Source organism: Candoia aspera, chromosome 1, assembly GCF_035149785.1.
Source record: "Candoia aspera isolate rCanAsp1 chromosome 1, rCanAsp1.hap2, whole genome shotgun sequence".
NCBI lineage: Eukaryota > Metazoa > Chordata > Lepidosauria > Squamata > Boidae > Candoia > Candoia aspera.
The window spans coordinates 329633972-329660337 of record NC_086153.1 but is presented as its reverse complement, the minus strand read 5'-3'; the positions used below and the strand labels follow the sequence as shown (position 1 = coordinate 329660337).

The window sequence follows — 26366 nt, the reverse complement described above, 5'->3', positions numbered from 1 at the left end:
AGAGGAAGGACGCTTAACGAGACCCAATGGGCATCTCCCTGCGGGAAAGGCGGGAAAGTAAGCAATCAAGAGCGAGCGGGCGAGCGTTCCTGAATGCGCGTGGAACCGGAAGCTTAGAATCGTTGGCCTCCGGCAGCCGTTTCCTCAACGTTAACTGTGTTCGCTGCCGTCTCGCGATGGGACCGCTGTTGCTCGCCCTGATCTTGGCTTTAGCTCTGCCTCTGCCAGCCCATGGCGCCGTCTATTTTCGGGAGCAGTTTCTGGACGGAGGTGGAGGCGGCAGCAGCAAGGGCGGGGCAAAGGGCGGGGTCAGATCGGCACGTGACTGGGCAAAGTGATTCCTTGACCGGTTTTAAGGGTTTGTCGTATTGGACCGCAAACGAGCCAAGCTCCTCGGTTCGGGCGACGTGCTAAGTCACAAGAAGCTAACCAGATTTAATACTAGTCAAACTTAGCATGTTGTGCGAATATGCTAGCTCTTTGCTGACCTGTTTTAAGTATGCCTATGAACTCAGCCGCAGTCCCTTACAAATCAAAGTTTTGTATCGAAATGGGAGACATTCAAGCAGTAAAATAGTAGTTATATTTATATTAAAATTCTCCATTCCATAAACATACTTTTTAAAACTCGCCTAAAATGAAGTTACCGGATCTGGGCTATAAAAGGCCAGAGAACCACTAGCCTTCGCCTAAATGTGATGGGTGCAGTACAAAATGTAGAGTGACAGACGTGGACAGGGAGAGGATGGAATTTCCTATGTGATATGCGGTCAGATAGTATCTCAGCCCAACCTGCCACATAGATTACACATGAACAGCCTAAAGAAAGGAGAAAGCTTAGTGTCTTGAGTAACCAGGAAGGGCAGCTATACAGATGCTGCCAAAAGTATTGATGCCCCTCCGCTTTTCCCCAAAGAATCCCAATTTTGCAGTGAAATAAGTTGATACTGACACAAGTAAATGGCACTCTTTATTCCATAGTCCATAGAGCAGACAGAGCTTTTGATATATGACTTAAAATATTCTTGTAAATAATAAAACAAATGAAAATGGTGTGAAGAGAATTACTGGTACCCATTAAAAGTTAACAGATATCATTGGATTTTAGTGATCTCTCAAGCAGGCTATTTAATTAGTATCACAGGTACCTTCCATCTCATAATCATTAGCCTGTTTGAATGGAGAAAAGTACTCTGGCATTTTGTGTCATTGTGTGCAGCATAGTGAATATGGACAAGAAGGAAAAGCTGAGAGTTGTCTGAGGGGGAAAGGAAGAAGGTAATAGCCAAGCATGGTAAAGGCTATAAAACCATCTCCACAGAGCCTCATGATCCTGTGACCACGCTTGCTAATATTATCAAGAAGTTTAAAGTCCATGGGACCACAGCTAACCTCCCAGAACATGGCTGCAAGAGGAAAATTGACAGATTTGACAGAAGGATAGGTTGAATGGTAGAGAAAGAACTAAGGAAAACTTCAAAACAGATCCTGGCTCAAGGTACAACAATATCAAGTCACACCATTTGTCACTGTCTGACTGAAAGTGGCCTCCATGGTAGAAGACCCAGGAACACCCCACATCTGAAAGACAGTCACAAAACAACCAGACTGGAGTTTGCTAAAATGCATGTTGAGAAGCCACAGTCCTTCTAGAAGAATGTCCTTTGAACAGATGAAACAAAATTAGAGCTGTTTGGTATGTCACAGCAACTCTATGTTCACAGAAGAAAAAACAATGCTTTTAAAGAAAAGAACACCAACCTGACTGTGAAACATGGAGGAGGCTCCGTAAAGTTATGGGGTTGCTTTGCTGCCTCTGGCACCAGGTGCCTTGAATCTATGCAGGGCACAATGAAATCAGAAGACTATCAAGGCATTCTGGAGCAAAATATAATGCTCGATGTTAAAAAGGTCTCAGCCGCAGGTCATGGGTCCTCCAGCAAGATAATGACCCAAAACATACAGCCCAAGAAGAGAAAACAGGAGTCATCTACAACATAACAGTATAAGGTAAGGACTGAAACTGCCACTATGTAGGACAGACAGGCAGAAGACTAGCAGAGCGCATCCATGAACACCAACTAGCAGTCAGAAGACATAATGAAAACTCCTTAATCTCACAACACATGGACAGACTCAACCATAGTTTCAACTGGGAAACTAAGCATCCTAGACCAAACTAAATCCAAAAACGCTAGGGAATTCCTGGAAGCTTGGCATTCATACAAATCAGCCATCAATAGACACACAGAAATAAACCATATTTACACATCAGTCAAAAGAGACAATAAAAAAGCTAAGAAGGAAACAGACTGGAACACATCCTCTCCAGCAGCTTATACCCAGATAAGCAGGGATTAACAACAGGCAAACAATCAAGCAGAAAACAATACCCTAATCAAGGAACTGCCAAGGAGAAAACCACATCCCCACCAACACTGGCAGAGCAAGATACTGTATATAAATAGGGAGCAAACCCCACATTCACTAGCACTGATGGTGTTACCTAGCTGGATAATGAAATGTCTGCAAGCAAACAACCAAGCTCAGAGAGCACCAAGGACTCCATAGTTCAACCTGAGCTACAGATATTCTCTTCTATTGGATAATACAGTACAGCAATTCAGACCTCTACAGAATTAAATCAGAATCTTAACATGGTGTTACAATGTTTCTAAAATAATTTAATATGATCCCTGCAGTCAACCATGACTTTTTTCTTTTCTCTCTCTTTACTGAATACAGTAGGTGATTTCCAACTATAGCAGTTGTAACCACTTCCAGCAGGAAAGTCATAATAAGACATTGCTGCAAAAACATGGTCTTGCGGGTGACCAAAAATCCTTTGTTGTTACAGCTTTTATTTAACTGCTAGTTTCTTTTCATCAAAGAGTTGCTGCTGATTTTAGGACAGTTAAGCATGCTAAAGTCACTGGCTGCAGATTCCATTCCCATTTCTTATGTTCTTTATTTGTTAAGTGCTGGTCATTTTAACTCCATTTTTGTTTAATTGTGTGCTCAAACTTGCAATGACTGCGTGGACATGGATAGATACATATGTACGTGTGCTATATGTAATACCTTTGATCATATAATATGTATGTGTTATCTATCCACTCCAACTTTTTACACCTATCATTAGCACTCTGCCTTTTGTGTATAGTATGTTACTATACGTTTTGTTTTGTTTGTCTTATGTTTGTGGCTTTTGGCTTGCTATTACCAACAGTTCCATTCAGTGACAAATATTTTCATGTTTGTTAACAGCAAAATGGAAGGAGAGATGGGTGCTCTCTCAGCATAAATCCAACTATGGAAAGTTTAGGTTGACAGCTGGAAATTTTTATGGCGATCGTGAAACTGATAAAGGTTTGGAGATATTTTATGAAATTCATAATTAATGTATCTGCTTGGATATTATTTCTGTTCTTTAGGAGATTTTTTTTTAAGTCACAATGAGATTAGAAGTACTAAAAACCAGTCATGAGGGTATATTTTTGTCTTTTTCTCACCTGCCCTTGGTTCTAATTCAGTGGTCATTTCTGCTAATCTCAGGATCATAATGTTGGGCATGTCCTGTATACACAAATAGGCCCAGCTGTTGCTGTCATGAGGGAGCAGAAATGCAGGACAGGAATCAGATATAAGGGGTAGCATCTAAGTTAATGTCTGCTGTGGAACATAGTCTAATGCAGCGTTTCTCAACCTCAGCAACTTTAAGATGTGTGGACTTCAACTCCCAGAATTGCCCAGTCTATGGGAATTCTGGGAGTTGGAGTCCACACATCTTAAAAGTTGCTGAGGTTGAGAAACACTGGTCTAATGTAAGGAGTACATGCCTCAGCAGCACCTGGCTGAACTTATCTAGGTTCTGAAGCTAAGTAAGGTTGAACCTAGTTAATTGTGCTAGGAAAGGAGATAATACCAGTCTACCAGATTTCTAGGCTAGACTGTGATGTCAAAAACCATTCAGCTGTGACAGTCTACATAGGAGAAATATGGTTTATACTTTTGAAGTTGACTTTACTCTCTGAAGATTCATTCCATTTAACCGCTAGGCAAAGCTACCTGCTGTTCCACATAGAGCAACATCTAAAAACATATCTATCTTCAGTAATATAAAAATTACCTTCTCTCTCCCGTTTCTCATTTACTAACACACGTACTTGTTCTGTCTAAGGATGGAGATTTCAAGGTATTAGTTGGATTTAATATTTTAGAAAATGGAGGATCAACCTTTGTTTATTCCTTCCATTCAAGTGCCCTTGGGAGAGTCCATGGTGAAAACTGAAACCATCCCAGCATCTGATAAAGCCTAACTAAAACGTGTAAGGAGGCTGCATGCCTTCAGTGTTGAGAATATAACTGAATTCCATTGCCTGAACACTTACCCTCCCTCCCTCCCTCTATTTATTTACTGCCTCATCTGCTCAGCAGTTTGTACTGTTATCTGGATAAGATATTACCATAATATGGAGTACGGATGTTTTAAAAGATTGCTCATTTCCAATATAAGCATCTGAAATGTGATATTTGGCTACCCCCCACCCCCCGGAACTAGGGACAGCTGTTATGCATTTATTGTTTTTTTAATTATATTTATTATGATTATTTAAGCGCTTTGGCAATTATGTTACAATTCTGGTCTCTGTATGAAATGTCTTCTCATATACTCTAGGTCTGCAGACAAGTGAAAATTCAAAGTTTTATGCCATCTCATCACGATTTAAACCATTCAGCAATAAAGGAAAATCTTTGGTAATTCAGTATACAGTAAAGCATGAACAGAAAATTGATTGTGGCGGTGGTTATGTGAAAATATTTCCCTCTAGTCTGAACCAAAAGAACATGAGTGGGGAATCTCTGTACTACATCATGTTTGGTGAGCTGCTTTTGATAAATTTGGCTAAAATCATGTAACAAAATTGGCACAGTTTACTTACAGCACTGTTGAAATAACTTTCTTTCACTAAGTCCCAAAATTAATGAGAGGTATAAATCTAATTAAGAATCAAAATTCATCTAAGATAAACTTGATGAAAATACTTCCAGAGCTCCCTTTCAGCTTCTGTATTAGGGACTTGAATCATAGAAGTTCCTGACAGATGTGATCCTTACACATTTTTATCTGCATTTAATACTGGAGGTAGGTAGAAAGTTATCAGTCTGAAATAAAGTGAGGCATTTTCAGTACTCTAAGTGGCACAAGAGGGCAAATTTTGTTATCTCTTTCAGGGCCTGATATATGTGGTTCTGATACAAAGAAAGTCCACATCATTTTAAACTACAAGAACAAAGTTTATCCTGTTAAGAAACAAATTCGCTGCAAAGTAAGTGCCAAAAATCATGATAATTAAAAGTTACGATCCATAATATTCTGATCTTGAGCCATGAGAGTCAGATAAAAGATGTTGGCTAACTGTAACCAGAGAATACCAAGGTTGTAAGCTACACTGGGAAATTGAAAAAAAAACACCATGGAAGAAGGCAATAGCAAATAATTTGTTGCCAAGAAAACTGTCATGTGCCCATATAATTATCAGGAGTTGTGCAGGACTCAAAAAATACTTCTTTACTGCAATATGCTTTAGTTGGCTAGAACTGCACATAAGTGACATTTTGTACAGCAAACAATGCAGGTGCTATTTGGTGGAGACTTCTGTATGGTAAGCTTAAAGCCCTATGCACATTTAGCGCAAACACTTGTATGAATATTTCCAGAGTTGCTTTGCACATTTACTAGTCTCATGTAGTGTTGCTGCACACTAATATGGCCATCCCTCTGAAATTAGTTTTACTGAAGGTAATGATGAAACAAACCGGTATTTCTCTTTTTCCACACTTCGATTTAGGTGGATGGATTCACACACCTATATACACTGATTTTAAAACCAGATCACACATATAAAGTGAAAATTGATAATAAAATGGTTATATCAGGCATTTTGGAAGATGACTGGGACTTCTTGCCACCAAGGAGAATAAATGATCCAGCAGTGAAGAAACCAGAGAACTGGGATGATGAAGCTGAAATTGATGATCCAGAGGACACTAAGCCAGAGGTGATGTTATATGATGGAAGTGGATAATTCCCTGTCCAGTGTGGGAAATCCAGAGCTATGGCATCCACAACAAACGGCTGTCTACAAAGAGAGTGTACTAATCTTATTACTAAACTAGTTGTCCTAAGATTTGGTCAAACACTATCCCCTTGTAATGTAGGGCTTCGTGAGAGCAGAGAACAAGCATTTTTCCTCTTCGTGATAGTCCTTTCAAGGTTTAAAAATGCCATTAGGACTTCTCAGGCTGAAAGAGCCTTCACGGTTCCCACACAGAAGATGCTGACCATTTGTGTTGTTCTTCAGCAAGTCCATTCCACAGTACTCTAAATGACCTTAGATTAGTGCTATATAAACTCAAGTTACTTCTTCCCATGAGACAGAAACTATACAACTATACTCTTTTGTTCAGATGGTGATTGTCTACAATCCTGAGATCTTTTTGATATGTATGTTCCGTTGCATCGTCTAGAAATTTGGACTTGTTTCTGCCAAATTTTCTTTTGTTGGCTTCAGCCAGTCTTCATTCTTTAAGATCAGTTATTTTTTCTTCCACCTTTGTCTTCTGAATTCTGTGTCAATTGCAAATTTGATAAATCCTCTCCACCAGTTTTTCTACATCAAGGGTGGATAATGATCTCCTCTGGGGATCACATCCAATTCTTCACTTGCCTGGCAGGTGAAGTAATATGTAGAATTAGGGGTTATTAAGGAAGAAAAGTTCACCTACTACTCAAAAGACCCATCCACTAACATCCCTTGGTTTAGGACACAGAGCACCACCATTCTTGTTTCCTCCTGTGTGGAAAAAGGTACATGAGGGGTGAACAGGAAAAGCCAATGTGTATCTTGTCTGGGGGGAAAGATATGTAGCAGGTCTTACAAGTTTTGCCCTTTGTGCATTTTCCCTGATGTAGGAGGGCGTGCAAAAGATGAATTGGCAGCTGCTGATATGCACCTTCCCATTCCTTTCTGCCAGCATTGGTGGACAGCTTCATCCAGTATGTGTTTTTCCTGAAGGGGAAGATGCATGAAATCTGAACCTGTATTTCTGTGCCAGCAATGATGTGGAGGGGCTTGGCTGACAAGATTAGGTCGGCAGTCTTCTCGGTGGTTGCACCCACATTATGCAATACACTTCTTTCAGAGTTGTACCCTGGTCTCCTTACCATGGCAGTTCAGGAAGATGCCAAAGACCTTTATGTTAATTAGGTTTTACTTATGTTTAAATTCTTAATGGTATTTATTTGTTTATTTAGAATTCAAACTTATAAAGCAACCTAACTCACGATGCTTCAGCAAAGGATCGTTACCTTGTCGTGGTGCTGGAGCTTGAGCACCTCAATGATGCCATGAGCTAAACCGTGAAGGGCCACCCAAGACGGGAAGGTCATGACAGAGAGGTCAGACTAAATGCGATCCCTGGGGAAGGTAATGGCAACCCACCCCAGTATTCTTGCTGTGAAAACTAAATGGATCAGTACAAACAGAGATATGTCGGTATACCATCGGAAGATGAGACCCCCAGGTCGGAAGATGGTCAAAATGCTACTGGGGAGGAACAGAGGATGAGTTCAACTAGCCCCAGACGTGATGACGCAGCTAGTTCAAAGCCGAAAGGACGGCTAGCGGCCGACGGTGCTGGTGGTGAACGGCGAATCCGATGTTCTAAGGATCAACACACCATTGGAACCTGGAATGTAAGATCTATGAGCCAGGGCAAATTGGATGTGGTTATTGGTGAGATGTCAAGATTAAAGATAGACATTCTGGGCGTCAGTGAACTGAAATGGACTGGAATGGGCCACTTCACATCAAATGACCACCAGATCTACTACTGTGGACAAGAGGACCACAGAAGAAATGGAGTAGCCTTCATAATTAATAGTAAAGTGGCTAAAGCAGTGCTTGGATACAACCCAAAAAACGACAGAATGATCTCAATTCGAATTCAGGGCAAGCCATCTAACATCACAGTGATCCAAATATACGCCCCAACCACAAATGCTGAAGAAGCTGAAGTAGAGCAGTTCTATGAGGATCTGCAGCACCTACTGGACAACACGCCTAAAAGAGATGTTATTTTCATCACAGGAGACTGGAATGCTAAGGTGGGCAGTCAAATGACACCTCGAATTACAGGTAAGTATGGCCTGGGAGAACAAAATGAAGCAGGACATAGGCTGATAGAATTTTGCCAAGACAATTCACTCTGCATAACAAACACTCTCTTCCAACAACCTAAGAGACGGCTTTATACATGGACTTCCCCAGATGGACAACACCGAAATCAGATTGATTACATCCTTTGCAGCCAAAGGTGGCGGACATCTGTACACTCGGTAAAAACAAGGCCTGGAGCTGACTGTAGTTCCGATCACGAACTTCTTGCACAATTTAGGATCAGACTAAAGAGATTAGGGAAGACCCACAGATCAGCTAGATATGAGGTCACTAATATTCCTAAGGAATATGCAGTGGAGGTGAAGAATCGATTTAAGGGACTGGACTTAGTAGATAGGGTCCCAGAAGAACTCTGGACAGAAGTTGGCAGCATTGTTCAGGAGGCGGCAACAAAATACATCCCAAAGAAAGAGAAAACCAAGAAGGCAAAATGGCTGTCTGCTAAGACACTAGAAGTAGCCCAAGAAAGAAGGAAAGCAAAAGGCAACAGTGATAAGGGGAGATATGCCCAATTAAATGCAAAATTCCAGAGGTTAGCCAGAAGAGATAAGGAATTATTTTTAAACAAGCAATGTGCGGAAGTGGAAGAAGACAACAGAATAGGAAGGACAAGAGACCTCTTCCAGAAAATTAGAAACATTGGAGGTAAATTCCAGGCAAAACTGGGTATGATCAAAAACAAAGATGGCAAGGACCTAACAGAAGAAGAAGAGATCAAGAAAAGGTGGCAAGAATATACAGAAGACCTGTATAGGAAGGATAACAATATCGGGGATAGCTTTGACGGTGTGGTCAGTGAGCTAGAGCCAGACATCCTGAAGAGTGAGGTTGAGTGGGCCTTAAGAAGCATTGCTAATAACAAGGCAGCAGGAGACGACGGCATCCCAGCGGAACTGTTCAAAATCTTGCAAGATGATGCTGTCAAGGTAATGCATGCTATATGCCAGCAAATTTGGAAAACACAAGAATGGCCATCAGATTGGAAAAAATCAACTTATATCCCCATACCAAAAAAGGGAAACACTAAAGAATGTTCAAACTATCGAACAGTGGCACTCATTTCGCATGCCAGTAAGGTAATGCTCAAGATCCTGCAAGGTAGACTTCAGCAGTTCATGGAGCGAGAATTGCCAGATGTACAAGCTGGGTTTAGAAAAGGCAGAGGAACTAGAGACCAAATTGCCAGTATCCGCTGGATAATGGAAAAAGCCAGGGAGTTTCAGAAAAACATCTATTTCTGTTTTATTGACTATTCTAAAGCCTTTGACTGTGTGGACCATAACAAATTGTGGCAAGTTCTTAGCGGTATGGGGATACCAAGTCATCTTGTCTGCCTCCTGAAGAATCTGTATAACGACCAAGTAGCAACAGTAAGAACAGACCACGGAACAACGGACTGGTTTAGGATTGGGAAAGGAGTACGGCAGGGCTGTATACTCTCACCCTACCTATTCAACTTGTATGCAGAACACATCATGCGACAAGCTGGGCTTGAGGAATCCAAGGTTGGAGTTAAAATCTCTGGAAGAAACATTAACAATCTCAGATATGCAGATCATACCACTTTGATGGCTGAAAGCGAAGAGGAACTGAGGAGCCTTATGATGAAGGTGAAAGAAGAAAGTGCAAAAGCTGGTTTGCAGCTAAACCTCAAAAAAACCAAGATTATGGCAACCAGCTTGATTGATAACTGGCAAATAGAGGGAGAAAATGTAGAAGCAGTGAAAGACTTTGTATTTCTAGGTGCAAAGATTACTGCAGATGCTGACTGCAGTCAGGAAATCAGAAGACGCTTAATCCTTGGGAGAAGAGCAATGACAAATCTCGATAAAATAGTTAAGAGCAGAGACATCACACTGACAACAAAGGTCCGCATAGTTAAAGCAATGGTGTTCCCCGTAGTAACATATGGCTGCGAGAGCTGGACCATAAGGAAGGCTGAGCGAAGGAAGACCGATGCTTTTGAACTGTGGTGTTGGAGGAAAATTCTGAGAGTGCCTTGGACTGCAAGAAGATCAAACCAGTCCATCCTCCAGGAAATAAAGCCAGACTGCTCACTTGAGGGAATGATATTAAAGGCAAAACTGAAATACTTTGGCCACATAATGAGAAGACAGGACACCCTGGAGAAGATGCTGATGCTAGGGAGAGTGGAAGGCAAAAGGAAGAGGGGCCGACCAAGGGCAAGATGGATGGATGATATTCTAGAGGTGACGGACTCGTCCCTGGGGGAGCTGGGGGTGTTGACGACCGACAGGAAGCTCTGGCGTGGGCTGGTCCATGAAGTCACGAAGAGTCGGAAGCGACTAAACGAATAAACAACAACAAACTCACGATGACTCTGGGTGGCATATCATTGTAACACATCTCATCTCTAAGACAATAAAAGAGTAATAATGCAAGATAGCTGTAACCAAGGAGCCATCATATCCCAACCATTAATACAATCGCATTCAGGATGGACATACAGTATATCCCACCTATTCCAGAGCCTGTGGAAGGCCTTTGAATTTAATTAAAAGGACAGCAGGGTCAGGGCTGTTCAAACCACCAGTGGGGATACTATTCCAGAGGGCAGGCACTGCAATGGAGAAAGCATGCCTCCTAGTTCCCATCAGATGGCAGCGTTTTAAAGATGGGAACCACAGCACACCCACTCTGTCCAATGTTACAGGATAGGCCAGGATTTCTCAGCTAGGGTTCTGTGGAACCCCAGGGTTCTGCGAGGGGTCACTAGGGGTTCCCTGGGAGATCATGATTTATTTAAAAAAATATTTCAAATCCAGGCAACTTCACAATAAAGAAGTAAGTTTCATTCTTCATTTTCAGCTTAAGAACACTGTTAATGCATACAGACAGACCTACCCATGAAACGAATATCGTAATTTTGTAACTTTTGGCCTCTATTTGAGCCTGAGTGTGCAGGGGTCCCCCGAGGCCTGGAAAATATTTCAAGGGTTCCTCCAGGGTCAAAAGGCTGAGAAAGGCTGGGATAGGCAGAAACAGTGGAAGTGAGGTTTCTCAAATAGCTAGGCCGTATGCCATGATGGGCTTTATAGGTGATAACCGCATCTTGAATTTATTTATTTGGTCAACAAATAAATAACTCAATAAATGTCTCTGGGGGGCTAACAATATTAAAAGAAAAGTAAAAAAACAAACAAACAGATGCATATACAAAATTTAATTGCACCTGAAAGCACTGCAGCTCCTGTAGCAGAGGTATGCCATGGGTGTATAAAGACACACCCAAAACTGCCTATGTTGCTGCACTCTGGACTGGCTGCAGCCTCTGAATAGTCTTCGTGGGCAGCTTGCCAGTTGGCCTACTGGAATATAAAGAGGACTCTGACATTTGCTTTGTTAACATCAAGATAAATTATGTCAATAGCATTCACAAGGAAATTAGCCAGTAACCTGATTTTTAAAAAAAAATGCAGGATTTTTTTCTTGGCAAATCCATGCCGCCTCTTACTAATCAGTTTCTCAGGCTTCTCTCTCACTGTAACAAATTGATTCCTTTTTCATTACCTTGGAATTGCATTTGGGCAGACCAGTCTTTACTTTCCCGGCTCTTCCGTTTTGCTTAATAAACGTGTTTATGTTCCTGTTATGTCACATCTATTTTTCAGAATTTCTCAGAGCTTGTGAAACTATTGTGCACTAAATCATAAGATTCCTCTTCTCTGTTAGGATGCAATTAATCTGGCCCTGAAGATTTAAATTTGTTTAAGGTAGTTGGATACAGTGGCATTGATGGAGTCAAGGCAGATGTGGTAGAGCCACCACTAGAGATAGAGACCCAGCTAGGTCTTCAGTCTTCAAACTAACCAGACCTGATTGTGGTCTGCTGCAGGGCTAGCATGCCACCCACAGAGGAATTTGACTGGGGAATTCTGGAGTTGAAGTCCACACATCTTAAAGTTGCCAAGGTTGAGAAACACTGACCTAGAGTGACTGTCAGAGCAGAGTGGTAGGCTTCAGGTGAGCAACCACCACCCTCAGTGCATACTGACAAGAGCAACCACTAGATGGCAGCAGAGAGATACAGAGAACTCTATTAACCTTTTCTGCTGTCTAGTGGCCACTCTGATTTCTGCAGCGCAGGTTACTCCTATTACTGGCACAATCTGCCAGTGCTACTCCACCTGCCACCCCCAAGAGAGTTACTGCTACTGCTGTCATTCCTTCCCAAGGTGGCTTATACAGTATGTAAAAGCCCTGAGCACAAGAACAGGTCTACTCCCTCAAATGGAACTGCTAATTCTTGATGGGCCCCCAACTGACTTTGCCTTGGGATCCAAAGAGCTATACTTGGCTGGATATGTTAGCCTTGACTGGCCTCAGAAGTTTAGCAGGGCCAGGCCTGGTTAGGAATTAAACAGGAGACCTCCAAGGAATGTCAAAGCTGGGAAATTGAAAAAGACATATTGGAAGATGGCTATAGCAAATCACCATTATACTGTTGCCAAGAAAACCCCATGGAGGTGTCTGTGTAGACATCAGGAACTGAACGTAACTCAGGGACATCTGCAGATTGAAAATAGCTGGATGTTTTCCAATTCTTTCCTGATCTTGAGCAGAATCCTGATAGCTCCCCAGTTATACATATAGGAAATGACACAGAATTCTGAGACAAAATATGAGTAGATCTACCTTCACTTTTTTCACCTGTTAACATTTTATTATCTTCACTGAACTATTTCCTCCCTCAGCTTGCTTGGAACATACCTGGGCCCTCCTTCCTGTTTTTAGCACCTTGCTAACTTTAGCTTTCCTGGTAGTATCACTGCACGTCTACCTAGTTGGATGTATTTGCTCTTGTGACCCACCTTTCTTTCCATTTCTTACATACATCCACTCTTTTTTTCCAGAGCTTTGTTAAACATCATTACTAGCATTTTTTAAAATGTTCCCTTTGTAATTTCTTTGCACCTATAATTATTCCTTTGAGCATGCACATTATAATTATTCCTTTGAGAATGTTGGGCCCCTTTTCTTATTAATTTTTCAGCCATAAGATTTTTACTAGTATTTGTCTGAGTTCATTGAAATAAGTGGGACGCGGTGGTGCTGTGGGTTAAACCGCTGAGCTGAGCTTGCCAATTGGAAGGTCGGCGGTTCAAATCCGCGTGACGGGGTGAGCTCCCGTTGCTAGTCCCAGCTCCTGCCAACCTAGCAGTTCGAAAACATGCCAATGTGAGTAGATTAATAGGTACCGCTTCGGCAGGCAGGTAACGGCGTTCCGTGTAGTCATGACCATGGAAGTGTCTACGAACAAACGCCGGCTCTTCGGCTTTGAAACAGAGTCGGACACGACTGGACTTAATGTCAAGGGAAACCTTTACCTTTACCTCATTGAAATAAAATTTTCTGAAACATGAGCTACAAGTCTGACCAGGCTCACTCATTATTAACATTCCATAATGACAAGAATTACAGCACTGGCAGTTTCTTCACAAGGTTTTTGTTACTTTATTCTCACTGGCCATTTCTTGACTTTTTATTAAGATTGAGAATTGCTGACTCACTCCTTCCTACTTGTTTTCCTAAACAAGAACTTTTTCAGCAACCTGCAAAGGATTTGCTGAATACTGATTCCCAGTAGATATCAGAACAGCTGAAACATTTTATTATTTCAGCTACTAGCAATTCTTTCTTCCCTGAAGTTTGTTTCAGGAAAATAGTATCAGCACTACATATTTATTTATTCAATTTTTATCCTGCTGCAATCTTGCAACTGTCAGTGGTTACAATGTCACAATAAAAATAACATATTGTGACCTGTGTAATGGATTGGAGCCACAATATTTCTATTTTTCTTGAATGTATTGTTACCAGATCCATTTCATGGCATTATCTTGCTCATTCTCTTGAACTTTCCTACATGTTTTTGACATGTAACATCTCTCGATTTCATTCTCAGTCCTCTGTATGTGTGTGTGCACACCTTGGAGTCAGTCTTGACTCCTGGTGGCTGCCTTGCAAAAGTCCCTGGCATTTTCTTGACCAAATTTTTCAGAAACGGCTTGCCATTGCCTCCTTTTTCCTAGGGCTGAGAGAGAGTGACTGGACCAAAGTCATCCAGCTGGCTTCATGACTAAGGTGGGTCTAGAACTCACCATTTCCTTGTTTCTAGCCTGGTGCTTTAACAACTAGACCAAAGAGAAGACTTTTTTTTTTCAATCCTCCAGAACCTATAAAAAAAGAATTAGGTACAGTTCTTCTAGAAACTGCTCAGACTTCGAATACAAAAAAATGTGTGAGCAAGGAAGCAGAAAATATTCCAATATTGTAGTATGTTTATAGTGTCCTACAGGAATGAGTGCCCAGGGATTAGAGGTTTCTCCTTTTTCATGGGATGTGTAATCGTATGTGGGAATAACCTTGGGAGACAGGAGGAAGAGCCTCAGACTAGACAATGGTCAGGCAAATGGCAACTGAGTCTGCAGAAGGAATGGGGGTATGGCAAATCTCTCAGAAGGGACCCTCCTAGTTTCTTGGACTGTAAAGGTGAGGTGGGGGGAAGATGAGCTTTCAGACTTGCAAGATTCTCTTAATGTAACCTTACAATAAAGCTAGAGCTAGTACTTCTGGGTGTGCTTCTTGTCTGGACTACTTCACAAGGCTGACAGGGTGAGAGAATACTGTAGTATATGGCAAGGATGGTTAAAACTATTTACTATTCTTCCACTGCAAGATACTAAATATTCTTTTTCCCCATAAAGCTAATCTAGGTCTGAGGTGGGAAAGCAGTGGCTGTCGTTGTTGTTTATTCGTTTAGTCGCTTCCGACTCTTCGTGACTTCATGGACCAGCCCACGCCAGAGCTTTCTGTCAGTCGTCAACACCCCCAGCTCCCCCAGGGACGGGTCCGTCACCTCTAGAATATCTTCCATCCACCTTGCCCTTGGTCGGCCCCTCTTCCTTTTGCCCTCCACTCTCCCTAGCATCAGCATCTTCTCCAGGGTGACCTGTCTTCTCATTATGTGGCCAAAGTATTTCAGTGTTGCCTTTAATACCATTCCCTCAAGTGAGCAGTCTGGCTTTATTTCCTGGAGTATGGACCGGTTTGATCTTCTTGCAGTCCAAGGCACTCTCAGAATTTTCCTTCAACACCACAGTTCCAAGCATTGATCTTCCTTCTCTCAGCCTTCCTTATGGTCCAGCTTTCGCAGCCATATGTTACTGCGGGGAACACCATTGCTTTAACTATGTGGACCTTTGTTGTCAGTGCGATGTCTCTGCTCTTGACTATTTTATCGTGATTTGTCATTGCTCTTCTCCCAAGGATTAAGCGTCTTCTGATTTCCTGACTGCAGTCAGCATCTGCAGTAATCTTTGCACCTAGGAATACAAAGTCTTTCACTGCTTCTACATTTTCTCCCTCTATTTGCCAGTTATCAATCAAGCTGGTTGCCATAATCTTGGTTTTTTTGAGGTTTAGCTGCAAGCCAGCGTTTGCACTTTCTTCTTTCACCTTCATCATAAGGCTCCTCAGTTCCTCTTCGCTTTCAGCCATCAAAGTGGTATCATCTGCATATCTGAGATTGTTAATGTTTCTTCCAGCTATTTTAACTCCAGCCTTGGATTCCTCAAGCCCAGCATGTCGCATGATGTGTTCTGCGTACAAGCTGAATAGGTAGGGTGAGAGTATACAGCCCTGCCGTACTCCTTTCCCAATCTTAAACCAGTCCGTTGTTCCGTGGTCTGTTCTTACTGTTGCTACCTGGTCGTTATACAGATTCTTCAGGAGGCAGACAAGATGACTTGGTATCCCCATACCACTAAGAACTTGCCAGAATTTGTTATGGTCCACACAGTCAAAGGCTTTAGAATAGTCAATAAAACAGAAATAGATGTTTTTCTGAAACTCCCTGGCTTTTTCCATTATCCAGCGGATATTGGCAATTTGGTCCCTAGTTCCTCTGCCTTTTCTAAACCCAGCTTGTACATCTGGCAATTCTCGTTCCATGAATTGCTGAAGTCTACCTTGCAGGATCTTGAGCATTACCTTACTGGCATGTGAAATGAGTGCCACTGTTCGATAGTTTGAACGTTCTTTAGTGTTTCCCTTTTTTGGTATGGGGATATAAGTTGATTTTTTCCAATCTGATGGCCATTCTTGTGTTTTCCAAATTTGCTGGCATATAGCATGCATTACCTTGACAGCATCATCTCGCAAGATTTTGAACAGTTCAGCTGGGATGCCGTCGTCTCCTACTGCCTTGTTATTAGCAATGCTTCTTAAGGCCCATTCAACCTCACTCTTCAGGATGTCTGGCTCTAGCTCACCGACCACACCGTCAAAGCTATCCCCGATATTGTTATCCTTCCTATACAGGTTTTCTGTATATTCTTGCCACCTTTTCTTGATCTCTTCTTCTTCTGTTAGGTCCTTGCCATCTTTGTTTTTGATCATACCCATTTTGGCCTGGAATTTACCTCTGATGTTTCTAATTTTCTGGAAGAGGTCTCTTGTCCTTCCTATTCTATTGTCTTCTTCCACTTCCATGCATTGCTTGTTTAAAAATAATTCCTTGTCTCTTCTGGCTAACCTCTGGAATTTTGCATTTAATTGGGCATATCTCCCCCTATCACTGTTGCCTTTTGCTTTCCTTCTTTCTTGGGCTACTTCTAGTGTCTCAGCAGACAGCCATTTTGCCTTCTTGGTTTTCTCTTTCTTTGGGATGTATTTTGTTGCCGCCTCTTGAACAATGTTGCGGACTTCTGTCCATAGTTCTTCTGGGACCCTATCTACTAAGTCCAGTCCCTTAAATCTATTCTTCACCTCCACTGCATATTCCTTAGGAATATTAGTGAGCTCATATCTAGCTGATCTGTGGGTCTTCCCTAATCTCTTTAGTCTGATCCTAAATTGTGCAAGAAGAAGTTCGTGATCTGAACTACAGTCAGCTCCAGGTCTTGTTTTTACCGACTGTATAGATGTCCGCCACCTTTGGCTGCAAAGGATGTAGTCAATCTGGTTTCGGTGTTGTCCATCTGGGGAAGTCCATGTATAAAGCTGTCTCTTAGGTTGCTGGAAGAGAGTGTTTGTTATGCAGAGTGAGTTGTCTTGGCAAAATTCTATCAGCCTATGTCCTGCTTTGTTTTGTTCACCCAGGCCATGTTGTTGTTGTTTATTCGTTTAGTCGCTTCCGACTCTTCGTGACTTCATGGACCAGCCCACGCCAGAGCTTCCTGTCGGTCGTCAACACCCCCAGCTCCCCCAGGGACGAGTCCGTCACCTCTAGAATATCATCCATCCATCTTGCCCTTGGTCGGCCCCTCTTCCTTTTGCCTTCCACTCTCCCTAGCATCAGCATCTTCTCCAGGGTGTCCTGTCTTCTCATTATGTGGCCAAAGTATTTCAGTTTTGCCTTTAATATCATTCCCTCAAGTGAGCAGTCTGGCTTTATTTCCTGGAGGATGGACTGGTTGGATCTTCTTGCAGTCCAAGGCACTCTCAGAATTTTCCTCCAACACCACAGTTCAAAAGCATCGATCTTCCTTCGCTCAGCCTTCCTTATGGTCCAGCTCTTGCAGCCATATGTTACTACGGGGAACACCATTGCTTTAACTATGCGGACCTTTGTTGTCAGTGTGATGTCTCTGCTCTTAACTATTTTATCGAGATTTGTCATTGCTCTTCTTCCAAGGATTAAGCGTCTTCTGATTTCCTGACTGCAGTCAGCATCTGCAGTAATCTTTGCACCTAGGAATACGAAGTCTTTCACTGCTTCTACATTTTCTCCCTCTATTTGCCAGTTATCAATCAAGCTGGTTGCCATAATCTTGGTTTTTTTGAGGTTTAGCTGCAAACCAGCTTTTGCACTTTCTTCTTTCACCTTCATCATAAGGCTCCTCAGTTCCTCTTCACTTTCAGCCATCAAAGTGGTATCATCTGCATATCTGAGATTGTTAATGTTTCTTCCAGCTATTTTAACTCCAGCCTTGGATTCCTCAAGGCCAGCTTGTCGCATGATGTGTTCTGCATACAAGTTGAATAGGTAGGGTGAGAGTATACAGCCCTGCCGTACTCCTTTCCCAATCTTAAACCAGTCTGTTGTTCCGTGGTCTGTTCTTACTGTTGCTACTTGGTCGTTATACAGATTCTTCAGGAGGCATACAAGATGACTTGGTATCCCCATACCACTAAGAACTTGCCACAATTTGTTATGGTCCACACAGTCAAAGGCTTTAGAATAGTCAATAAAACAGAAATAGATGTTTTTCTGAAACTCCCTGGCTTTTTCCATTATCCAGCGGATATTGGCAATTTGGTCTCTAGTTCCTCTGCCTTTTCTAAACCCAGCTTGTACGTCTGGCAATTCTCGCTCCATGAACTGCTGAAGTCTACCTTGCAGGATCTTGAGCATTACCTTACTGGCATGTGAAATGAGTGCCACTGTTCGATAGTTTGAACATTCTTTAGTGTTTCCCTTTTTTGGTATGGGGATATAAGTTGATTTTTTCCAGTCTGATGGCCATTCTTGTGTTTTCCAAATTTGCTGGCATATAGCATGCATTACCTTGACAGCATCATCTTGCAAGATTTTGAACAGTTCCGCTGGGATGCTGTCGTCTCCTGTTGCCTTGTTATTAGCAATGCTTCTTAAGGCCCACTCAACCTCACTCTTCAGGATGTCTGGCTCTAGCTCACCGACCACACTGTCAAAGCTATCCCCGATATTGTTATCCTTCCTATACAGGTTTTCTGTATATTCTTGCCACCTTTTCTTGATCTCTTCTTCTTCTGTTAGGTCCTTGCCATCTTTGTTTTTGATCATACCCATTTTTGCCTGGAATTTACCTCCAATGTTTCTAATTTTCTGGAAGAGGTCTCTTGTCCTTCCTATTCTATTGTCTTCTTCCACTTCCGCGCATTGCTTGTTTAAAAATAATTCCTTATCTCTTCTGGCTAACCTCTGGAATTTTGCATTTAATTGGGCATATCTCCCCCTATCACTGTTGCCTTTTGCTTTCCTTCTTTCTTGGGCTACTTCTAGTGTCTCAGCAGACAGCCATTTTGCCTTCTTGGTTTTCTCTTTCTTTGGGATGTATTTTGTTGCCGCCTCCTGAACAATGCTGCCAACTTCTGTCCAGAGTTCTTCCGGGACCCTATCTACTAAGTCCAGTCCCTTAAATCTATTCTTCACCTCCACTGCATATTCCTTAGGAATATTAGTGAGCTCATATCTAGCTGATCTGTGGGTCTTCCCTAATCTCTTTAGTCTGATCCTAAATTGTGCAAGAAGAAGTTCGTGATCTGAACTACAGTCAGCTCCAGGCCTTGTTTTTACCGACTGTACAGATGTCCGCCACCTTTGGCTGCAAAGGATGTAATCAATCTGATTTCGGTGTTGTCCATCTGGGGAAGTCCATGTATAAAGCCGTCTCTTAGGTTGTTGGAAGAGAGTGTTTGTTATGCAGAGTGAATTGTCTTGGCAAAATTCTATCAGCCTGTGTCCTGCTTCGTTTTGTTCTCCCAGGCCATACTTACCTGTAATTCGAGGTGTCATTTGACTGCCCACCTTAGCATTCCAGTCTCCTGTGATGAAAATAACATCTCTTTTAGGCGTGTTGTCCAGTAGGTGCTGCAGATCCTCATAGAACTGCTCTACTTCAGCTTCTTCAGCATTTGTGGTTGGGGCGTATATTTGGATCACTGTGATGTTAGATGGCTTGCCCTGAATTCGAATTGAGATCATTCTATCATTTTTTGGGTTGTATCCAAGCACTGCTTTAGCCACTTTACTATTAATTATGAAGGCTACTCCATTTCTTCTGTGGTCCTCTTGTCCGCAGTAGTAGATCTGGTGGTCATTTGATGTGAAGTGGCCCATTCCAGTCCATTTCAGTTCACTGACGCCCAGAATGTCTATCTTTAATCTTGACATCTCACCAATAACCACATCCAATTTGCCTGGCTCATAGATCTTACATTCCAGGTTCCGATGGTGTGTTGATCCTTAGAACATCGGATTCGCCGTTCACCACCAGCACCGTCGGCCGCTAGCCGTCCTTTCGGCTTTGAGCTAGCTGCGTCATCACGTCTGGGGCTAGTTGAGCTCATCCTCTGTTCCTCCCCAGTAGCATTTTGACCATCTTCCGACCTGGGGGTCTCATCTTCCGATGGTATACCGACATATCTCTGGTTGTACTGATCCATTTAGTTTTCACGGCAAGAATACTGAGGTGGGTTGCCATTACCTTCCCCAGGGATCGCATTTAGTCTGACCTCTCTGTCATGACCTTCCCGTCTTGGGTGGCCCTTCACGGTTTAGCTCATGGCATCATTGAGGTGCTCAAGCTCCAGCACCACGACAAGGTAACGATCCTTTGCTGAAGAAAGCAGTGGTACTCACTCTAATTGCATGTGGGATGGTATAAAGAGAAGGAGTAAAAAAGGAACAATTCTGCACTGCTACATATTTCACCCATGTCATGTTCTGGTTTTGCCTAACGTCTGGGTGGAGCTTTGATTTTTTTCCCATAGGTTAATAAAGGAGTGGGCAGCCTTTGGGTGTCTGGGGACCACAGTGGAAATGAACGTAGCTGAGAGTTGCAGTGGGTGGAATAATAATGTGAGAAAACTTCATATTAACTTTTCTAATTTCCAGCTCCACACATAGTAGTGTTTTTGAGAAGGCTTGCAGGGATTTGCTTTGTTTCATAAAATTATATTGACTTTTGCAGGATTTACTTTATGTTATTTGTGTGTTCCCCATCTCAAAATGGCAGAAAAATTTGCCACCAATTTCAGATAATAATCAGCAGCTTGTGGAAGGGGCATAAAAAGTTTGTGGACCACATTTGTTCTGGGGCCTCCAGTTTGTGGACCACATTTGTCCTGGGTTATTGGCTTTTCACAATAAAAGGCTTTCTTATTCCTGATTGAGGTAAACTGTGAAAGGTGAAGAGGGGTTGGATTGGGAATTCCAATTCCCATTGGAAAAGTTTCCCATTATGTAAGTGATAGTTACACCAGCAGATCTCATCTCTCTCTCTCTCTATTCTGTGTAAAATATTTGCTGATTATCTTTCTCTCTTCTATTATCCTCATAGTAAGTTTCTGAGAGACTGGCCTCCGTAAGACAAGTCAGTGAGTTTTATCTGCTGAGCAGGAGTTGCTCATTTTGCTTTTCTTCCGTTTTTTCACCCCTGCGATAGGATTGGGATATTGCTGAATACATTGTTGACAACAGTGCTGAGAAACCTAAAGACTGGGATGATGCAGAACAGGGCACCTGGCAACCTCCTCTGCTCAAGAATCCTCTCTACAGAGTATGGCACCACCTTTTCATGCTTTGAGGTGAACTTTGAGGAATTGGGTGGCAATTTGGGCAGTGACTACTGAGAACATGTGGTTTATTGCAGGGGGAGTGGCAGCCCAGGAAAATCCCAAATCCAAACTACAAAGGCATTTGGCCCCATCCCCAGATTGTGAATCCCGAGTATGCGCCAGACTCAAGCCTCTCTGTCTATGAGAACATCAGCGTCATTGGTCTAGACCTTTGGCAGGTCGGTTGGATTTCTCCTTGTTTTGTGCGTTTATTACTGTGCCATTTTCATTGGCTGTAAGTAAGCTGAAGTGAGTGTGCTCCTGCTTGCATGAAAAAAAGTCAGCAACACAGAGCTGTTAATCCAAATGTATATGAAGGCACAGAACTGTGTTCCTTAATTGCAGGTGAGATCTGGAACTATTTTTGATAATATCTTGATCACTGATGATGAAGACTATGCAAAGAAATTTGGTGATGAAACGTGGGGCAAAACTAAGGTAAGAGTTAACTCTTCTGTGGGATGCAACCAAGGAGCAGATTCCTCCTGTGGCTTTATCATCCTTGCTACCACCTGATCCTTTTCTCAAGGGAATCCACTATGATGGAGACTCCTTGTTCTGTAGGTGCCTTTCCAAAATAGCCACACTCACACAATAAGGCTGCTTGTGATGGCTTTCCCAGTTCTCCTGGACTGGGTGCTGCCCATTTTATCACCTGGATGAGAAAATGAAGAGGGGGTCTCTCTGCTGCACCCAGGGCCAGCAGCCACTGCTGCACATGGAATCAGAACCAATCTGTTCCATCTGCAGCTTGTTCTTCCAGTTGTCACATTAGGTTAGCTGGGAGGAAGCACATCAAGGAAGATTCCTGCAAGGGAATGGATTTGCCTAGCTGGAGATCTGAAGTGACAGCAAGTTTACTAAGGTGATCTTTCCTTTCCCATTTAAAATTTCCAGAACCCGGAACAGACAATGAACAAGAAGCAAATAGAGAAAGAAAAGAAAAGGGAACAGAGAAGAAGCGAGAAGATGCCAAAAAAGAAACCACGTCAAAAGAACAAATCTGAGAGAATTGTAGCCCAGAAGGAGGAGCTCTGATTCTTTTCGGAACTTAAATTGGAGCAGGGAGAGAAAAACGTTAAGGGCTGGGGACCACATTTAACAGCCACCTTGGAACACCGTTTGGTTTTGGCTGATAATGATACCAAAAGGTTTTTTAGTAAAGTAAACTGTTGAGAAAAAGTGTTCATAATTACTTAGTTTCGGAAAAGTTCAATATACGTGCACATCCCCCCTCTCGTTAAAGTCCAGTCATCCACCGTTCATGAGCAAAGATCGCGTTTGTGTGAACCCAGAAGCAGGCAGAGGACAGTAACCGAGGTCAGGCGATTCACTCTCCCCGATTATCTCTGGGACTCGGCGTTGCCCATTGCTTTTTCTGACTTACCCCAGAAACCCTCCCTATGGAAAAGGGGGCGGGGGGTGCCCCTTTCGTGCCTTGGAACTCTGCTCGGCGGCACCAGCCCCACAGATGCCCCTCCTGCATGAGTGGAGTGGGGCGAGCGGGGGAGGCTGCCGAGGACGACCGGCTCGTCTCCCAGCAGGACCACTCCCGAGCGGCAGCCAGAGCATCTTCCGCGGACCTTCCGGGGCGCCGCTGCGAGGCGGTTCTCTCGGCGCTTCCTCTATTGGGCGACTGGCGGCGCTGCGGCCCCGGCCGCTGTTGCTGTACTTCTCGTGGCCACGCCCCGTCCCTCTCTGACCGCGCCCCTCCCGGGAGGAGGAGGAGAGGAGGAGGAGGAAGATGGCGGCGCTCGGCCCCCTCGGCGGCGGCGCGCAGGTAGGGAGCCGAGAAGAAGGGCGGCAGAGGGATGAGGAGGGAGAATGGCGGCGGAAAGGAGGGGAGGAAGAGCAGTCGCAGTTCAAGAAAGCAGAGACACTCCCGCCGTGAGTCAGAAGCAGGGGAGGGGAGGGCAGGGGAGGGCAGCCACCTCCTCCCCGCAAAACACGCGACCTTGAGGGGGGTCTCCCTGGCGGGAGGGGCGCTCGTCCTTTTCCTTCCCCCGAAAGGACGGAGCGCTGTGCGCTGACAGGGAGGGGCCGGGAAGGCCAGTCGTTCTCGCCGGCGGAAAGGGGTCAGACAACCCAGCCCGGGGGGTGGGGGCAGCAGAGCAATGTAGCCCCGGGGTTGGGACGTTGAGGGTCCCGTCTCCACCCCTACCGAGCCACGGCCGAGAAGCTGCCTGCTACACCCAAATGACTCAGCCCAGCCTACCTCACAGGGCTGATGGAAAGAAACCTCATCTGCGCGGATAGCGGGCTAGGATGCTACCGCGAAGACGAGAAGGGGCTGGAAGTCCTCCGGGCCGGGATTTGATTGAGGGACCGCTGTTGCACAAATAGGTTGCCTTCGCCTGGGTATGGGAGTGGGTGTGCGTGTGTTTGGTGAGGATCTTAATAGGCGATGAAGAGTTTAAGTTCTGCCAAATCATAGTCATGGAAGTATTTTCTCCCAGAAAAGTAGAACACGGATGATGCAGTTTGTACCCATGGATGCTTCCTGGTGTGGTTTCTAGAGGTAGGACCGAGCCTGAGTTGAACATTGGAAATTTGTCTGCTTAAACGTTGGGAATTTTGGGAAGCCCAATACACAACCAAAAGACTGAAGAGGGAGTAACTCAAGTAGGTGGCAGCTTTTCTTCTGGAAAAACCTTAAAGGGCTTGTTGGAAGAAAACCTAGAAATTAAGCCAAATTAAAATCCATTCCTGAAAAAGTTGGATGTAGCAGGGCTGTAGACCTCAAAGCATATGCTCAGCCTTGTCCAGCATTTTAATGGCCAACCTGGGAAGAATGAGGGCTCTCAGGGCTTATAATGCTCACTGAATAACAAACAATTTAACAGTGACATATAAGCTATCAAAAAACATCTGAAGATCATGTTGTCAAGTAATAGCATATTTTAGGGGGAGATGGGCGGTGATAGAAATGTGAAAAATAAATAAAATATGAAATACTACACATTTTGCAAGAGAAGGCAAGGGAAGAGAATTACAAACATCGTATTATTATTTGGCAAAAAGCCACACACTTCCATCAAATTTAAAAGCCATGTTAGCTGATATCATAACTAGGGGTTAAAATATAAGGCCTTGGAAAATATTGTCCTGGGGACCTGAAGATATTTCAGAAGTGGTACCAATGGAGCTTCTTTGGAGAAGATAGTCTGTAACCTGCAATAGTTGAAGATAATTCTTTGATGGCCTCATAACCTGCAGCCTAATTCAGATACCACTGAAAAGTGGCTCAGCGGCCACAGAAGCCGCCTGGATTCTGCACTGAAGTTCGAGGGAAGTTTCACTTCCCTAGGCAGCTTCAGCCACAGAAGAATTTCCTTACCAGGTTGAAGGAATGTTGCAAGAGATGGAAATTAGCACAAGGCTGGGGAGAATATACAAAGGCCCCTGATGCTGAGCTGGCTGGCCTGCCGGATATAGCGTGTCACAATAAGGGAGGGGTTTTGTGCAACCCTGGGTGATGAACTCCCATAAGTGACTGGTTGAGTTATGTGGGGAAACATAATCAAAGATTGGTGTGTTTTCTTCTCTCTTGGTTAAATCCACAACTTTGTGTACTGTCCACACATATCTCCCTATGGGTGATTTACAGTGACTCCTGGCAAAAACTAGAAAAGCACTACCTCTCTTGGTGGGCTTTCCCAACAGGTTCCTGGGGGTAACTGTTAACTAAGGACCCCTTGATCAAGAATTCAGTCATGCCAGTAGAGAGGTTCCTTAATTATTCTAAGGATTTAACTGGACTTTCGTGAGGCTCTTTTTTCAATGAAGTAGTACACAGTAAACTTTTGGCCACAAAGGAAGATGGGAGAGGGATACATGGAATGTGTCATGAGTACTCAGTGAAAGAAACATTTACATCTTTCTCTGGGAGGGAAGCAAATACAGGGATCTCTGTGTAGGTAAAGAGGAGATTTGTTGCAGGCATGTTAATAAATAATGTTGCTAAGAGCATCCCTTGTGAAGCTTATTCTGGTTCAAGCGAGAATTATGTGCCTGATGCCAAGTGCTGTTTTCCAGGCTCCTTTTTTGGACACGGACCCAAGTCCTTAGAACCCTGAATGCTCCTTCTGCCCAGGCTGATTTGTATTCCTGCAAAGTTAATGGCTGCTGTCTAGCAGAGAAAGCATCTCCATGTTGGCTCTGCTTGCAGAAAAGCCCAGAGCCACGCATAGCCCAGATGTCAAGCACAACCAGTCAGTTATAAATTGCTCTTTTCAGAAAGGGTGTTTTGAAGCCAAGTGCTTCTGGAAGCGTTGGGTGCATCTGGCTTGCAAATTCCAAGGGCTGTGTAGTGGAGGCACAGGGAAAGTATCCTTCCCCTTGAATCCTTTGGGTCTCTTTATTATTTTTCCTTTTTCAAAGGTGGACCTTTTCCCCATCCTCCAATTTTTCTGATATAATTAAAATTGGTGGTAGGATGAGGTATTGCCTCTAATTAGAACAGCCTTGTAAATATTTTTCATCTACGTGATAATAGATTGAAGAAGGCATTTTCTTGTGTTCTGAAAGTATTCCCTGCAAGTTCACACACACATGCTGAATTTATTGATACTCTAGGTTCTGCCAGTTGCTGAGCTAAAGAGGAGTTTTTGTTTAGGCTGTGTTGAGTAGCAGTTCATGAAGAGGGTGTATGTGGACAGTTTTTGCATGAGCAATTTTAGCTTCCCTAGATTGCCAAATATATCACAGGTTTGTTGTAGGAAGTAGAAGTAGTTGTCGAGTGCCAGGGTTCTGTAGGATGAGAACTTTTACTGGGCAGCC

The 26366-nt window shown here is 43.4% G+C and overlaps 2 protein-coding genes across 8 annotated transcripts in view; both read left to right on the top strand.

The window, feature by feature from the left end:
* Window positions 1–26: 26 nt before the first annotated feature.
* Window positions 27–22681, top strand: CALR3 (calreticulin 3). Its single transcript, XM_063289105.1, has 9 exons — window positions 27–270; window positions 3268–3369; window positions 4679–4882; window positions 5236–5330; window positions 5853–6062; window positions 21416–21529; window positions 21623–21766; window positions 21933–22025; window positions 22485–22681. Exons 1-9 carry the CDS (start codon window positions 27–29, stop codon window positions 22623–22625), a joined length of 1347 nt encoding a protein of 448 aa, XP_063145175.1. The 3' UTR covers window positions 22626–22681.
* Window positions 22682–23301: 620 nt separating this feature from the next.
* Window positions 23302–26366, top strand: part of EPS15L1 (epidermal growth factor receptor pathway substrate 15 like 1) — a 39210-nt gene continuing 36145 nt past the window's right edge. For 5 of the 7 annotated variants that reach the window (XM_063290626.1, XM_063290628.1, XM_063290624.1 and 2 more), the window contains exon 1: window positions 23400–23474. In XM_063290626.1, coding sequence (XP_063146696.1) covers window positions 23412–23474 — 63 coding nt within the window. In that variant the 5' untranslated portion in view covers window positions 23400–23411. Of the gene's footprint in view, window positions 23368–23399; window positions 23475–26366 lie in introns of those variants that run through there. The other 2 variants (XM_063290627.1, XM_063290625.1) reach the window with 1 other exon arrangement.

Bases quoted from the DNA above. Each gene is read 5' to 3' on its own strand.
- CALR3 (XM_063289105.1), top strand. From the start codon at position 27: ATGGGCATCTCCCTGCGGGAAAGGCGGGAAAGTAAGCAATCAAGAGCG. The intron at 271-3,267 runs GTGGAGGCGGCA...GTTTGTTAACAG, and splicing joins GGAGCAGTTTCTGGACGGAG to CAAAATGGAAGGAGAGATGG. The intron at 5,331-5,852 runs GTAAGTGCCAAA...ACTTCGATTTAG, and splicing joins AGAAACAAATTCGCTGCAAA to GTGGATGGATTCACACACCT.